At 60.6% G+C, this 16,075-nt stretch overlaps 1 protein-coding gene across 3 annotated transcripts in view; it reads left to right on the top strand.

Annotated features, from left to right (window-relative positions):
• The window catches only part of Ptprn2 (protein tyrosine phosphatase receptor type N2), a 769,678-nt gene that overhangs the window by 712,885 nt on the left and 40,718 nt on the right, over positions 1-16,075 (top strand). For all 3 annotated transcript variants that reach the window (XM_046427071.2, XM_058574871.1, XM_058575062.1), the window contains one exon: positions 10,679-10,826. In XM_046427071.2, the coding sequence (XP_046283027.1) occupies positions 10,679-10,826 (148 nt within the window). The remainder of the gene's footprint in view (positions 1-10,678; positions 10,827-16,075) is intronic.

Here is a 16,075-nt window from a genome sequence, read left to right as displayed (position 1 = left end):
GGTGGGCAGCCGTGTAAACAGATGAGTGCTCTGTGCCCAGCACACAGGAGTGCTCCACAGGGCCACTCAGGGAGAGGCGTCCATGCACTGAGGCGGCCAGCGTCTTGGGACACCCGCAGTGTGGATGTGGCCGGAGGTCTGTCCCCGCCCCGCAGAGTGGGGTCTGTCTCTCTTAGAGTTTGTCATCGGGGTAGCTGGTCTCCCCAGGGCTTTGTTGTCTTAAAATCGCATCCTCATGAATGGCTTTTAAAAATATCCAATTACCCCTGCCTTTTTTGTTAACTCTGTGGAATCCAGAGTTGAGAAAATGAGTTTTGTATGTTATTGGAATTTTTAAATAAATCATAGCTTAAAGTGCTTTTCCTATGTCAGTCAAAGGGGCAAGGTCCAGGTTGAAATCAAATTCTTATTTTCTCATTCAATAAAGACTATATAATGACTTATGTTAATAAAAGTCTGTTGGAAAACAAATATTTGCAGGTAGACCCTTCTCTATTGTCCAGTAAGTTATAGGAGTGAGCAGAAATCCGCTCTGGCCAGGGTCCTCCTCCCTCTGCCTGTGCTGACCTGATTTCTGTTCCTCGTCGAAGCCGGAGGTGAGGTTCTCTCTCCTCATGAAGGGCTGGTGGGCTTTTCTGTTAACTGACTGTGGTCAAACTTTGATTATCCAGATGGAGTGAGGGGATTTAATTATTTAGAAGGATGAGAAAGTAATCAGGAGACTTTAATCTGTTTAGAATGACAGATTTATCTCTGTCTTCCACGTGGCTTCTTCTAACCATCCAGTGTTTCCTATTTATTAAGGTAATTGTGTTGTTGATAGAAATAAGTTAACTCAACAGAAGTTATTTCTTTGATAAATAGCTATTTGGGGAGTTCAAGATTCCATGGATAGATACTTTAAATTTTTAAAAGGCAGAAATCAGTAGAAATATCATAAAGTTGAATTAAACTTTTTTTCAGACTTGTTTTATAGAAGTTGCTGCTCACTAGCATTTAGAATCATCACATTGTAATTTTTTAACTGTACACCAAAATTACAGGAGAGACTCACAAAAGATATTTGGTAAAGGCAGGTGCTGTGGATAAATAATGCTCCTCTCATTAACATATTCCCCTTATCACTGTGGAATTATGGTCCGTAGCCAGGGGAAGCCAGCGGACGGCACTCGGAGGTGTACCCAAGCTGACTTCCGCTCCACACTTCCATACAACTGGCCATTAATGAAGCCCGAGATGGAGGCTTCAAATCTATAATTATTACTATTTGAATGACAAGCAAAGAATTTTATCAGCAGAGTTTTAAATGAAAGAGGATTAGCAGCTCAGGTTGAAATTGTTAATCTTTCTTATGAAAATAATTTTGAAGAAAATGTTTTAGTGGGAGAGAGGGTTGAGGAGAGCCTCCACTGTTAAAATGGCCATTTCCTGCCGCTCCACGGGGGTCTGTCTGCTTCCAACAGCAGGGCGTGGGGCAGCTCGGACACTCCAGGCGGGGTCTGGCGGGTCCCGGCGGGTCCCCATGCATCCCCCGGGGCGGGCCTGGGAGCCAGCACAGCACTGAGGCCGAAGCACGGGTTCCGAGAACCTCCTAAACCCCTCTAAATGTCTGGTGGGACACAGAGGTGCCCCTGCCCCTGAGGCTCGTCCGGCTGCAGACAGTGACGTCCATGTTGGAACCGTTTGCTGGAGCAAGTGTCCGTTTGTGCAGAAGCAGCCCACTGCTGCCAGGCGACACAGAAGTTCTAAGGAAGGCTCCTGAGCTGCTCAGGGGACTCTGGCCCCCCAGTTCACCCCGGTTCCCTCACCTCTGCCCCACGGTAGGCCCACCTGCTTGGGTCCAGGACACCCGACTCGGAGGTCGGGGAACCAGGGCAGCCGGTGGAGCAGCGAAGGGGGCGTAGAAGGAAGGCCGAAGGCCCTCCGAGGTCTGAAGGCTCTGCCACCTAACGGCAGCAGGAAGGTTCCAAACCCACTCCCACGGGGGCCCTGGCCTTGCTGCTCTCTGGCCTGCCCATCTTCCAGGATGGACTCAAGCACGCCCCACACCCCAGCCAGGGCCCCCTGGCAGCCTGGGTCCCGGGGGTCACCCCCTTTTGCCTTGGCTGTTTTCTGAAGTCGTCCTCTGGCTCTGGCCATCCGGGTGTCTGTGGACTCTCCTGCAGCTGGAGACCAGCCCCAGGGCATTCCTTCAGCAGTGGCTGGGCCCCGGACCTACAGTCTGGGGGAGGCACTGGGTCAGACTGGGGTGGGGAGCGGCCCGCAGGGTGGGGCCTGGCTCTTAGCAGGACCCGAGCTGGCCTGCGCCCCCTCATCATCCGCCACTCCTTAAAGCATCTCTCTCTGCATTTCCTGTCACCTGCCTGTATGATGGGAAGGAAGACGACAGGATTGTGCCGCCTGTGTCACAGTTGTCATCGATGGCTCCCGTTTAACCGTCCCATGGGGACCGCTGCGGCCCTCCACACACCCCAGGCCTGGCACACCAAGAGGACCCAGCAGAGACGGCCGGCCGGTCCTGCAGCAGGCCTCCGCGTCCCAGAGCAGGGGCTGAGAACAAGGCGGCTCCGTGCTTAGCGTCTGCCAGTTAGAACAGCTCTGGGTCAGAGTGCGCGTCCACCGTCAGGGCCCAGCGTCCTTGTCAAGCTGGGGTTTCCTTCTCTTCATTTCATCCCAGGTTGGCGAGGGTCACCAGCTCACCTGCAAGGTGTGCCTTCCCACGCTCTGGGCCCCGCTCACATCACACGGTGCCCTCCAGCGAGGACCCCGGGGCTGGTGAGGCTGGTGGCGGAGCCCTGCCCAGCTGGCACGGCCCTGGGTTCCCTTCCCAGCCCTGCAGAAGAGCAAAACAAAAAACCAAGACCCCGGCTGGGCCTGCTGCCCGCGACTGTGGGGAGCGCCTGCAGAGCCCTCCATCAGCGAGACTTCCCCAACTCTGGGCTCGCTCTAGACGGATAATCCAAAAGCAGAATCAAGTAAAAGATGCACTAGGCTCCAGTGGAGCCCTGCGCGTCCACTTCGCCAGTCCTCGCTGTCCCTGACGCCCTGCTCTCCAGGAAGGCCTTCCTCCACTCCCCTCTTCAGAGGCTCTCGGGAGGCGCCCGGCCTCAGTTCCTACTGGCAGAGCCAGGAGCAGGCCCTCCTGAGGCCCTTCCTAACCAGAATGGGAGGGGGTGCCGTGGCCTGGCGTAGTCTGAGGAAGAGGGGTTCTCAGACTGGACTGAGTTCTTCCGTTTTGAAAAGGACGGGTTCCACGAAGCTGACTGCTTGGAGGGCTCTGACCTCAACACCATGCAGAGGACTCGGTGCCCGCCGCTCTTCAGGCGGCTCCTTCACGGCTGCACCTTCTGCAGCGTAGCGGGCATCCCGGGGACCTTCTCTGGAAGGTCTCAGGTCCTGCAGAGTGGTTTTCTCCACTACTCCAGTGATACGGACCTTCTGTCCAGCTTGGTTGCCATTCGTCCTGGGCCACCTGGGGAATGGCTTCCAGAGGCCACTGGGCTTGCAGCTGGGGAAAGACACCGTTCAGAGCAAGGGACACCGGCTACTGCGGGTGGGTGAGGCCGGGTCTCCCGCTGCGTAGGCTTCTGCTGGCCAGTTTCGTCCAGCTCTGCCCTGCACAGTACCCTGGGCTGGGCAAAGCCAGGGGACCCACACAAGAGTGATTCCTCCTGAGAGACCAGCCCAGGAGCCCTTGTTAGGTGCAGGGGAAGGGAACGGGCCCCACGAGGGTCCTTCGTTGGTCCTCCTGATTCCTTGGGTCCTATCGCTCCTCCTCAGGCTTTGCACAGAGAGCCGGAGGCTGAGTTCCAGACCCCACGCTTGCTTTTCCCAAGCAAACTCTGGCACACCCTTGCACATGCCCAGTGGGCTCCTGGGCACTGTGGGCGCATCTGCTCTACCTTTGAAGTTCCCTCCTGGAGCCACAGCAGGGGTGAGCTGGCCCAGCCCACCGCTTTGGGCCCACCTCACTGGCCGTGGTGGCTGGCATGTTCAGGAGCAGGAGGGCCAGGGACCTTGGGTCAGCCAGATGGCAGTTTGAACACTGCTGGTGGCCTGTGACTCCCGCTTTAAGCAAGACTTCCCCAGGCTGAGACAGCGAGGCCGCCCTCCAGGCCCCCCCGCGATGGACTCAGGTTGCCCTGCTGCTCTCCGCGTCTGAGTCCCGTGTTCTGACATGCCTGCCCTACATCCCACACCACGCTTACCACGGGCCAGATGCAGCACCCACAGACACCAACACCCTTCACGAAGCACTGTGCTGTTCCCCACGCTCTGGTCAGGTCAGCTGGCCTCATCCCATCCTTCCTTGGGATCTGCACACTCAGCAGGGAGGTTCCTGGGCAGGTGAGACCTCCCCTGGGCAGGTGAGACCTGACGCTCCACCTTGTTTTCTGGGGCACCTTGGCAGAGGCACTCAGGGCCTAGGGGTCCCCAGGCCTGAGTCTGGAGCCGCGTGACCCTCCCACTGTTCTCCACGCTGCACCCCCACCCCGGAGGCGACGGCACCCCCCTGCTGACTGGTGTGGGCCCACAGGCACTCTGTCTGCTCTCCCGGGGGCACGTCAAATGCCAGCTTCTGCTGCCAGCATGGGCTGGAGCTGCGCGTGGCGAGGGGTGGTCGGGGCTCAGCCTGACCGTGGGCTCCAGTCCTGTGCTCCTGGCAGACCCTGGGTGCTGCTGCTGGTGACACTCTGCAGCTGAGTCGTCACCTGCCCTGAGGGGCACTTCAGCTTCTCGTCATCTCTCGAGCAGCATCCCCAGTAATTCCTCTTCCCTGGGTAACCATGAAACCCTTCTTTGAAAATAGTCAACAGAGGACGAATGGACAGGTGGGGAGCATGTTCCGGAACCACCCGGGGTCGTGGTCTGGTGTGGAGACAGGGAACCCCGGGCATCAGGCTGTGCACACGTCACTGGTGAACCCGCCGCGCGATGTGAACTTGGTAGAAATCCCACTGTCCTCAGCCACAGTGTGAACAGTGATGCCCTGCTGGTGGCCCCCGCGCATCTCCCGGTGGCTCCCTGCCTGCTGACAGCTCCCCCCCCCCCCCCGTCACCCCTTGGCCCCGCCTTCAAGCCACAGTCTGACGCTGGTACTTGGGGCAGCTCAGTGAGTTACTTCTCCCCAGGTGAGGGCCAGTATCCCCAGCGCCATGGTGCAGCCACAGAATTCATGAGAGCCACAGGCTGCCCGCCTCCCTCCTTCTGCCGAGACCCCCGATCTGTGCACATCTGTCCAGAGAGCACACCATATGTGACCTGGTCAACCTCAGAACACCTTTAGAAGCGCACTCCCGCTTCCTCTCCTAGGAAGGGGCTCCCGTCTCACATTGGGGCAGAGTGAGGGTAGAGGAGATGGCCAGCGATGTCTGCCCCAGGTGCCCGCCAGCGCCCAGCCAAGCCCACTTAGCTTCCTGGCCGGTGGAGAGAACAGTCTCTAGACCAAGGCCAGCGCTGTCTCAGACCCCCATCCTGCCCAGCCAAAGCCCCTGCAGGTCAGAAGGCCTGTGTGTGCCAGGCGGGCACAGCTTGGGCTGCGGTGACTTCCACAGAACCAACACACGCAGCCTCTGTGCTCCCCTGTGGGAGGCCACTTCCCCGCCCTGGGGGAGTCGGCCGCCTGACCTTGTAGCCAGGCCAGCTGGGCTCCATGTGAAAGGGCCGCTCTGACCTGGTAGCTGTCCTCATGGCAGTCCCCAAGCTCCGGGGACCCAGAGGTGGCTTGAGAGTGTCACTCCAGAAGCTCTGCCAGTGTGGACTAGGAGGAGATCTGAGGGGGCTGCAGAGGACAGAAAGCTGACGATGTCGTTCTCAAGGGAGAAGAATCCAAGGAAATGCAGCTGTGTCCCCCACCACCGTGGACCCGGCCTCACAGCCTGGGGGGACGGGCACCAGCCGGCATGCGATGGCTGCACCTTGGGAGACCCCATCCTGAAACCTGGGCTTCGCTTCACGAGTGGCTGATCTGGGGACTGTCTCTTATGTGGGACGCCAGGTGAGGCCTCGGAAGGGGCCATGGCTTGGGAAGGAAGGTGGTGGCTGCTAAGAGGAGCACTGAGAATTGGGCAGCTCTCAAAATCCGCTGGTCAGCAGCTCAGGTGGTCAACAAGGGTGAAGTCCCCGTGTCTGCATTCCAGAGCTCTGTCACTGTCACGATGGGGCTGCATCCCCGTCACCTCCCCTCAGGCCTCACCCCATTTGCCTCGCTCTCCCTGGCGCTCCCTCGGCAGAGCGTCCACACAGAGGCTGTACAGTGCCCCGCACGTGGACTGTGCAGTGGGCTGAGTCAGGGCTGGACGGTCCCTGGCCCCAGGAGCCCACAGCCTGTGCAGGGGCCCCAGCTGCAGGTGTGCTGCATCCCAGAGGAGGGCACCTGGGCTGTGCGCTGAGCCCACGGGGTAGGCACAGCCCTCTGAGGCTCTCAGGGTGACAGCGCCTGCTTGGGATTGGGACCGTGGGGAAGGGTCGGGCTCTAGGGGGAGAAGAGTCTTCTGAGCCATTGCTGCTTCTCCACGCCGGCGAGATGGACATGGGGTTGGCTGTCACAGGAGTGCTGGGGCAAGAGCCTGTGTTCCGCAAGAGCTTGGAGTGTTTCCTGAGTCACCAGAGGGAGGAAGGCCACAGGGAGAGGCGTGAGGTGCCCCAGGTCGCTTGGGCTGCTTTGTGGACGTGTTCTGAGTTCAGGGGACTCAGAAGCACTCTCCCTGGGTGCTGCCATCCACAGGAAATCTCAATCTGGGCAGAATGACTTGCAGAGATTCCCCAGGTGCTCGTGACCGTCCGGTACTTGCCGCCCCCCGGGCGGGAAAGAGCAGCCAGGAGAGGTCATGCCCACAGAGAAGCCCAGAGCAGAGCCGTGACTGCCAGAGAGACGCGTTCGCTACAGCGTCTGGTGCAGGGGTGGGGCTGGGAAGGCAGGTCCCCCCCAGGCCCATGTGTGGGTGCAGAGTTGAGCTGGGCCTCATCTGGGGGTTCATGACAGTGGAGCGGCAGGGAGGGGAACCAGATGAGCACAAGGGGGCAGACAGTGGGACATGGAGTCTTCACAGGCTAGAGAGCAACACGCTGAGGAGCTGGGATTTGGACAGGGGACAACACTAGTCTGTACACCCGCAAGGTCTTCTAAGAAATACCATCGTCCCCCTTATCCGTAGCCTCATTCTCTGAGGTTACAACTACCTGTGATCAACTTTGGTCTAAAAATATTATGTGGAAAATTTCAGAAATAAACACTTTGGAAGTTTTGAATTGTACACCGTTCTGAGCACATGGTGAAATCTCAAGCCTTCCCACTCTGTGCTACCTGGGATGTGAACCGCCTCATGGCCAGAGTATCCACATTGTATACACTACCCACCCTTTAGTCACTTAGTAGCCATCTTATCCGACCAACTGTTGCACTTGACAGTGCTTGTGTTTGGATCACCCTGACTTTACTTATGACCCCAAAGCACCAGGGTCATGACGCTGAAGTTTCAGTTATGCCACAGAGAACCTATAAAATGCTTCCTTTAAGTGAAAAGTGACAGCTCCTGACTTAATAAGAAAAAAGTGGCATGCTGAGGTTGCTAAGATCTATAGAGAACTGTCGTCGTTTATCGCCTACTGTGCTGATCTGCAGGTTAGACTTCATCACGGGTGTGCATGCTTGGGGAAAGCACAGCACACTGGGTTTGGCCCTGTCCTCAGTGTCAGGCACCAGGAGACAGGTAGGGGACACTGTGCAGAAGGGGCAGGGAGGCTGCGTGGCTGCAGGAAGTGCTGGAGGAGGCCGCAGCCATGAGCCGAGGGTCCAGCCATCAGTGGTCCAGCCTCCCGGGGCTCTGGTTCCTCGCCTGGGCAGCTTCCGTCTTCATAACGCCAGAAGCATGCAGGCCGGCCCCGGGGCCGTTGGCTCTGAAGGAAGAAGCCCGGCAGCGAGTCCTGCGCCCCTCCTGGGGCTTGGAGCCACGAGGGTTTTCCTTTTCACTTTCATTTTCTTCTTCTCTACAAGGGCTACTTATGGAACTCAGATTTGCAGGGTTTGTGTTTTTTTTTAATTAAGCTCTCGGGCGACCACCTCCCTGGCAGCACACACTATTCAGATGTCCGCTGGGTGCCCGCTGGGGGTCAAGTGCCACTGGAGCCACGCTGATGAGACTGGGGATCCTGCAGCCGCTGGGCAGAGTGCCGCCCTGCTCTACCCTCGCGCCTCACACCCAGGAGAAGCAGGACTAAGTCATTTCAGTTTTGCTTTTATTGATTAAAATGTGGGTTTTTGCTACAAAGGCCAGGCTTCTCCATAGACTCCCAGATGAGAATGTCTCGTCCGCAGACCACAAAAGAGGGCAGATGGGGATGCGGCGCAGGAGCCTGCAGCACTTTAACACGGCGCACAGCGATTATAAAGATGTTGGTGGGAAACCAGCACAGGTCCATCTGTGGTGCACCAGGGCAGGGCCTGCAGGTCACTGCGCACAAAGACTCGAGAAACGCGTCCAGCTCGGTGCAGTCCGATGCATCTGCAGCGACGGTTCTCGGGGGAGTCGTGATAGCAGCCTCCGCCTCCCCTCCCACTGCGAGCTTGCTGACCAGCAGCCCTGTCTGCAGGACCTGCCACGAGGCCAGGAGTTACTGTGAGCGTGGACTCTGGTGCCGCTCCCCTGATTAAGGTCAGCCTAGGAGCCCAGCCCGCTGCAGCCTGGAGGGGTTAGGACGCGTCCAGAGCCCCTCTGCAGTGACGGTCAGGTCGGGCTGCAGTGGCCAGGCTCGTCTCGCGGAGTGCCTCTGGCTGGAAGGAGCTGCTCACCCATTGTTCCTGGCAGCCAGGGCCAGCTGCCCCACCGGGAGCACTGAGTGCCTGTTGTGAGGAGGGCAGGACCAGCTCCCACAGAGTGGGCGGCCGCTGCAGGCACAGCCCGGCGGTGCCTTGGGTGGGGCCTTGTGCCCACCCCCACCAGGTCCTGGGCTGCAGGAGCCCCCGTGCCTCCCCTGAGGCCTCTGGCTCACAGGCAGTGCCTGAATCCACACCGACCATCTCAGAGCTGTCTGTGGTGGCCTCCTCAGTGGAGCCGTCTGGATTCTGCCTGGCCTTGTGGGCCAGCACCTCAGGGCACTGCTCATACGGGAGGCCCCAGGACTGTGGGCATGGACAGGCTCACAGGGTAAACCTCTGCTCAGCTCAGTGCTGGCTGTGGGGGTGAGTGACAGCCAGGCCTCCACAGCAGGTGTGAGGTGGGCCCCACGCGTCCTCCCCACCAGGGGCTCCACCTGCCCATCAGCTCGCACACCTGATCCCCACATAGTCCAGGGAGCTGCCATGAGGCAGACCAGTGGGGCAGACCTGGGCCTGCGGAGTGGCTTGGAGCGGGCAGGCCGTGTCTGACTTGAGATCCCTCCCTGTGCTTCTGTTCCTCCACCTGTTGCCTGTGGGCAGGGAGGTGCCCAGAGGACCGTCCAGGCTCCTCACAGACGGGGCTGTGGTGAGAGGAAGGTGGGCGGACAGGGAGGCGGTTGAAGCAAGGAGGGCCTGAGCACTGTGCTGGCCATGGGAGAGCTGGCCACTCCAAACCCCGTGGCTCGTGGCACATTGAAAACTCACTCCCCTATGGGGATGACGGATCCATGCGGCCCGCAGCTGGGCTTGGTCCTCTGAGAAGCTTTCGTCCCATCTCAGCCACCTCTGGTTGAAGGCATCGATGGGGACGGCTGCATGTGGCAGGGAACAGCCAGAGGCCGGGCTCCTCGACTGCTGCTGTCACCTGTACTCACAGGCAAGTGCCAGGAGAATGCAGAGCGCCAAGGGCCCTGCTGTCCCTGCAATGCTGCACAGGCCACGCAGCCGGGAGTCCCGCACGTGGCTCACACACCCAGGCACAGCCTGTCCCGTGCGTGTGCACCACTAGCACACAGCTGAGGAAAGGACTCTCCTCGTGGAGGGGCAGGCATCTGTGTGGGCAGGGGCACGCCCGCACTGGACGTGAGGCAGTTTTCCAGACGCATGTTTCCTGTTTTTCGGGTGCATAGTTCCAAGGCTGATGGCCATGCCACACTTGTCGGCAGCTCATGTGACACCCAGGGAGATGCTCTGCAGACCTGGGGTCATGGGAGTGTTGGATCCAGGGTGTCTTAGCTTGTCTGCAGCCACTTCCTCCCTTTGAAACCTGCACAACTTCCAGAACGTGTCTCTGCTCCTTCGCGGCCCGGGGAGCACTGTCCTCAGGGTGTCTCTGAGCCCAGTGGTGCCCGCTGCGGCCTGCACAGGCACCTCCCGGGCTCCTGCTGTCCAGGCCCGGCTGTCTTGCAGATGTGCAGACCTCTGCCCTCAGCCTTGGCATCTCTCCTTGCTACTTGGCACAGCCACCACCCATGACTCACGGGTCCCATGCCTGTCCTTCCCTGCCCCCGGTGAGCACTCTCCCGCCCACCCTGCCTGCTTGAGCCCACCTCCCTGGGTCGTAGGTGTGGCTTCGCACCCCCTTGGCTGGCTGGTCACCTGTGGCCAGGACGGTCGTCCACCTTCCCCAGCAGTTCCTCTAGTTCCAGAGCAGGCTGTGTGGCCCTCGTGGTGGGCACCTCCTGGCAGCCTGGAAGTCACGGGGAGCGTGCTGTCCTGACTCAGCAGGCCGGCCTCTCCTGGCCACGCCGGGCCCGGGCAGCTGCTGTGCACGGGCTCCTGACGCTCTGCTCCTTCCAGGCCTACATGGAGGACCACCTGAAGAACAAGCACCGGCTGGAGAAGGAGTGGGACGCGCTGTGCGCCTACCAGGCGGAGCCCAGCAGCTCCCTGGTGGCCCAGAGGGAGGAGAACCTGCCCAAGAACCGCTCGCTGGCAGTGCTGACCTGTACGTACCCAGCTGGGGGCCCTGCGGGGGTGAGGGGCAGGTGACACAAGCAGGCTGCATGCTCCCGAGGCCACATTGGGCCCCGTCCCTGTGGTCTGAGAGCCCACTCCTCTTACCAACCTGCAGACATGCACCCACTGAGGACCAGTGCCCTGTGCCCCGTAGCTGTCCCCAGCCAGGCAGCTCAGAGACAGCTCCCCCTTTAACCCCATGGCAGGGTCCTAAAGCTGTGGGTTGGGGCACACGGCCAGCAAGAAAGGCGTGGGCAGAGGCCTGAGCCTGCCCTCAGGGCCTGCTGCATCTGCACCTGGATCCCACTGGGCAGTGGCAGCACCCGGCACAGCACCTGGGCATCCTGGGCACCCACGGTTGCGTCCATCATAGCCTTCGGCCTCGCGGTGGCTGCAGTGGAGGTCCCTGAGCACCTGCTCTCCACCAGGAGTCACTGTGTGGGGGAGGGGTGGCCTCACGGACACGCGTGGGCCCTGGGGTGTGCTGCCCAGGGAGGTTTGGGGCTAGATTGGCTCTTGGACCCTCCAACGGGGGCAGAGGGGCCGGGGCTCAGAGGCCAGTGTCCAGAGGTGAGCACGCTGGGGTCGGGTCTTGAGCGGGAGCAGCCTCAACACAAGAAGTCCTCCCCAGGTGCACGCCATCCCCAGTGGCCACAGGAGGACCAGGGACTCTACCTTACCAGGTCCCAACCAGAGTGAGGCTGAGGAGGGAAGGCCTCCCGTAGTGCCTGGACGGACCTGTGCTGCCTTCCTGGGGTCCTGGCATCAGGGCCGTGCCCTGGACCCTTAGCCAGGCAGGGGAGGCGGAGCCAGGCAGGGGAGGCGGAGCCAGGCAGGGGAGGCCTGCTCAGGTGGTCCCCCCAGCAGCTGGGGGGGTCTGCTGGCTCCTCCTTCAGAGGACCTCACATCAGGCTTCCCAGCAGGGGTGGCCCCAGGGTCTACCCGCTCCTGTCCCCCTCCATCCTGCTTTGTGGCTCTGCGCTTGTCCTGGGGGAGCAGGCCCTCAGCCAGCTCTATGACTCAGGCCTTCCGACACCCGGAGAGTCCGCCTGCTCCCAGCCACAGTGCCGCCCCCGCTCTGCGTCAGCCTGTCAGCTCCTTCTCTGTGACTTCCTCGGGCTCCCTCGGTGCCATCACCCCAGGCCCCCCCTGGCCTCCTGTCCCCGCCTGTGTGCAGCTCGGAGCAGGCGTCCCACTCAGGTTCCCCGGTGCCAGGGCCAGGGGCAGCTCTTGAGGCTGCTCCCTCTGGGACTGGCGCTCTCACCCGAGGTTCGAGTGTGAGTCGCAGTGGGCACGTCTCCATGGTGATCATGCTGAGTTGCCTTCGCTGGAGTGGGGGTCTCTCCTGTAAGAACTGCTGGTGCTCCAGGACCCCAGGCGCCACCCCCACCCCTTCCTCCCGCCGCCCCCGGGTCTTGCCATCTGCTCATCTTACACATTTCTCACGTCTTCAAGTCACTCAGTTGGCCCCGCTGCCCATCGTCCCTCCACGCCAGCCAGGACCTCTCTGTGAGCCTCCCATGGTGCAGAGCTGAGCCGCACCCACTAGGCCTCAAGGACGCTGCCAGGAGCTCACCCAGCATCTGCAGCCAGGCGCCCGGCCACCCACCCCGCCATCCTCCTGCAGCCTGTGTGCTGGGGCACATGCAGAGCTGCGGCTGGAGGATGAGCCTCCTGCCCCAGGGCAGAGGTCCCCAGAGGCCGCACGCCTGTGCAGCCCAGTGCCAGCCCCCCTACTCCTGCCGGGTCTCCCTCCAGGCCTGGCAGGGTACCCACACCACCTGTTACCAGCACCCTGAAGCTGCAGGCTGAAGCCTGTGCCCAGGTCCCCCGCAGTGCACCTGGGCTCACCCCGGGCACGCTCCGCGCCACGTGACGCTGGTGAGTTTGTTTGAGGCTGAACTGTTTCAAAGCTCTAGGCACCAAGACGCCAAAATTCGTTGGCTGCATCTCTGGAATGCAGACAGCCTCCTCTGTGGTGCAGCCAAGCAGGATGTGCCCCCTGGAGCAGCCGTGCCGGTGACCACCCTGTGGCTTGTCCTAGGCTCCAGATCTGCAGTCACGCCTGCTTAGCGCCTCAGACTTGAGACAAATGTGGCATGTTGATGTGTTCCTGTGCCTCAGCTACGACGGGTCCAGCAAAGGCTTTCCTGTGTGATTGGCTGGAATCCCTGGGCCGGCACTGACCACTGGCTTTTGAGGGTGAGCAATCTCAGGCTGCCTCTCCGCAGCATGTCAGACCATCATGGACCCATGAAATTGGAGAAGGAGCCTGTGGTCACGGGTGCTGATGTCTCCACTGAAGACTCAGCTGCGACCCTCCAGAAGCAGCCTTTCAGCCCGTCATAGATGTCCCCACACTGCAGACCCACACCATCGAAAGAAAGAATGTGCAGCACAAAAGGTGTGATCTAAATCTTAACAGAAAATTGAGACCGCTGCAGAGCCCAGGAGGACACAGCCCACCACTCGGTCAAAGAAGCCCCCCGTGCCGAGTGCCAGCTCCGTGAGCCCTGCAGATAGATGCCTCCAAGGAAGGCATCTCCCAGTGAGGTGGGGCGTGGCCCCCTGTCCACCTACTCAGGAGGAGCCTGGGAAAACCTCCTTAGAGGCCCGTGAAGAAGGGCTTGGGCGGGACAAGGACAATTCCAGATCCCAAGTCCATTGATGGCCACACTCCAGGAACCCCCTCAGCACCTGGCATGGCCACCACCTGCCCCTGGCCCAGGTAGCTCGTGAGAATGGCTTCCCATTACTGACCAGCAGGGCGCCGTGCTCACACCTTGCCAGTCCAACAGCCTGTTCAGGGCCCAGTCCCCGAACGCAGGCTGCCTGCCAGCTGCAGGTACCTTTGCCATGACGGTCCTGAGGTGAGTGTTGTCCTGCCTTTTGGAAGACAAATCTGAGGCTTTGAATACCAAATAACTTGCCCAAATGTCACCTGGTGAGCAAGTGGCAGGGCCAGAGCTCACGCCCTGAGTTCTGCTGCTGAGGGCACGCTGTCACCAAGGACCTCTCTGGATCTTCCTGGGCCTTGTCTTCTCCAGGGTAAAATGGGAATGTCCCCGTTTCATGGGTGGTGCAGAGCTGCAGTGAGCAGGTGACAGGTCGAAGCTGTGTGTGGAGAGACGGGACACGGGACCCTCGTGCCAGCCTTGACGAAGGCACGGAGGCCTGCTTGTACCTCAGGAGGGTGGGCGGGGGCTCAAAGGCCCCCCACCATGGACCTGCACTGTGGGTCCTGTGAGGGCGGCACCACGCAGCGGGCCCAGGCCAGTGCAGGAGGAGGCAGCCAGGCGAACTCCACCCGCTCCTGCCCCTGGGCTCCTGGAGAAGGTGCGAAGAGCCCGCCCGCTCAGCCCGGCGTCCGCAGCCCGCGCTCAGGTCCAGGGCCGTCCCTGCCTTGCACTTCATTTGCTCCCGGGGGGTGGGGGGGGAGACATGTTGCTCGGCAAACAGGAGGGAATCGCCTTGAGCCAGCCGGGCAGAGCGGAGACCCGTGGGGACTTCCCCTCCTACCTGCCATCGACCTCCCTCACTAGACTTCGTGCTCTGGGAGCCCGTCTTGGGATACTCAGAACTCAAGGTAACCGTGTCCTTGGCCTCTATGGCACCTCTTAAGACATGACCAGGGAAAACAAGTCACAGATGGTGCAGAGATTCTCCCCCAGACGGAGCCTGGGCTGGCCAAGCCACCAATCCCCCATCCTGAGCTTGTCCAGCGTGGCCCCGGCCCTTCCAGGTCTATGTGTCTCAAAGTAGCCCAATACCGAAGCAAAATCCCCTCACCGTCAACCTGGAAGCAACGTGCTGCGCGACCACACACACCACGTGGTGGGAGGCCTCCCTGCCCTGCCCCAGCCCACACTCTGGAGGGGCTCCTGAGGGCACAGGGTCCATGGCGCTCTCTGTGATGGCGCCCTCCGTCTGCACCCAGGTGTAGCTCACAGACTTGGGCATCACCTCCTCAGTTTTCAGAGGAGACTCTCCCACGGTGCTCACAGGCCGGGCCAGCAGAGGCAGCGCGTGGCATCTCCATGGCTCCCTTGGCAAGAGGCACCACGGCACTTGGGCCGGCAGTGGCTGAGCCTCTCGGCCCCAGGCAGGGCCTGTGTCTGCCCCACTCCATGCTCAGGCCTCTGAGGTCAGGAGATGGCGAGCTGTGGCTTTTTCTTCCTGGTCACCAGTCCCTCTTGACCCTGCTCTCAAGTCTCTCAGTTGGGAGCGGTTCCCAGTGTCCAGAGCACAAGTGCCTAAAATTGTGCTGAAATTTGCCAGGACCGTCATGGCAAAGGTACCTGCAGCTGGCAGGCAGCCTGCGTTTGGGGACTGGGCCCTGAACCAGTCTGTTGATTGGCAAGATGTGAGCACGGCGCCCTGCTGATCAGTAGTGGGAAGCCATTCTCACGAGCTACCTGGACCGGGGCAGGTGGCGGCCACACAGGGTGCTGAGGGGGTTCCTGGACTTGGGATCTGGAATTGTCCTTGTCCTGTCCACGCCCCTCTTTACCTGGAAGGCTGCCTTGCAGCACAGACCTCCTAAGTAGGTGGACGGGTGGCCACAAGTGCCTAAATCGTGTGTTAAAAATGCTTACAGTGAGGCCCAGGCGACCCGGAACCCTCTGGAAACAGCTAGAAGCCAGGCTCCCCGTTCCAGAGCTCTGTGAGCTGCAGTGGTCAGGCCCCCTGAGCAGAGTGAGCACGGCTGGGACCTTGCAGGCCCCGTGGACCTGGGCTTCTGGGACCTGGTGTGGGCAGTGCTCATGGCATGTTAGGGTGTCCGAGTGGACCAGCTCTTCCTGGTCAACGTCGTTTCTGTTCTCTGATGCTGCGGATTTCCGCCCTCTCGGGAATACGCTTGTGCAGGAGGGCCGTGGAGTCGTCTGCTGGGAACTGGGTCGTGCCTCCGCTGAAGACCGCTGTGGGGGGCCGGGGCAGCTCTGAGGCAGAGCCCTGGCTGGGCTCCCCAACACCCTACAAACAGCTGCAGCCACAGCTCAGCCACACCACCCCGTCACACCCACCCTCGTGACATTCCACTACGTTGGCCACACGTAAATAGGTGTATATAAATGTGACATGTGACATCTCTCAGTGTTCCTTGTCCAATTTGTCTCCATGGAAAAGTGCCCCTAGTTGGACATCATGGCTGATGGGCGACTCTGGCCCACCAGGCCCGTCCCCCGACCCCCAACATCGCCGGCCAAGTTCAGCCCGTCGGGACTCTCACCTTTCCCA

The sequence above is a fragment of the Marmota monax genome, unplaced genomic scaffold, assembly GCF_021218885.2.
Source record: "Marmota monax isolate L192 unplaced genomic scaffold, Marmota_monax_Labrador192_F-V1.1 WCK01_AAM20220418_F8-fsc00275, whole genome shotgun sequence".
Lineage (NCBI taxonomy): Eukaryota > Metazoa > Chordata > Mammalia > Rodentia > Sciuridae > Marmota > Marmota monax.
This window is presented reverse-complemented; position numbering and strand designations above follow the sequence as displayed.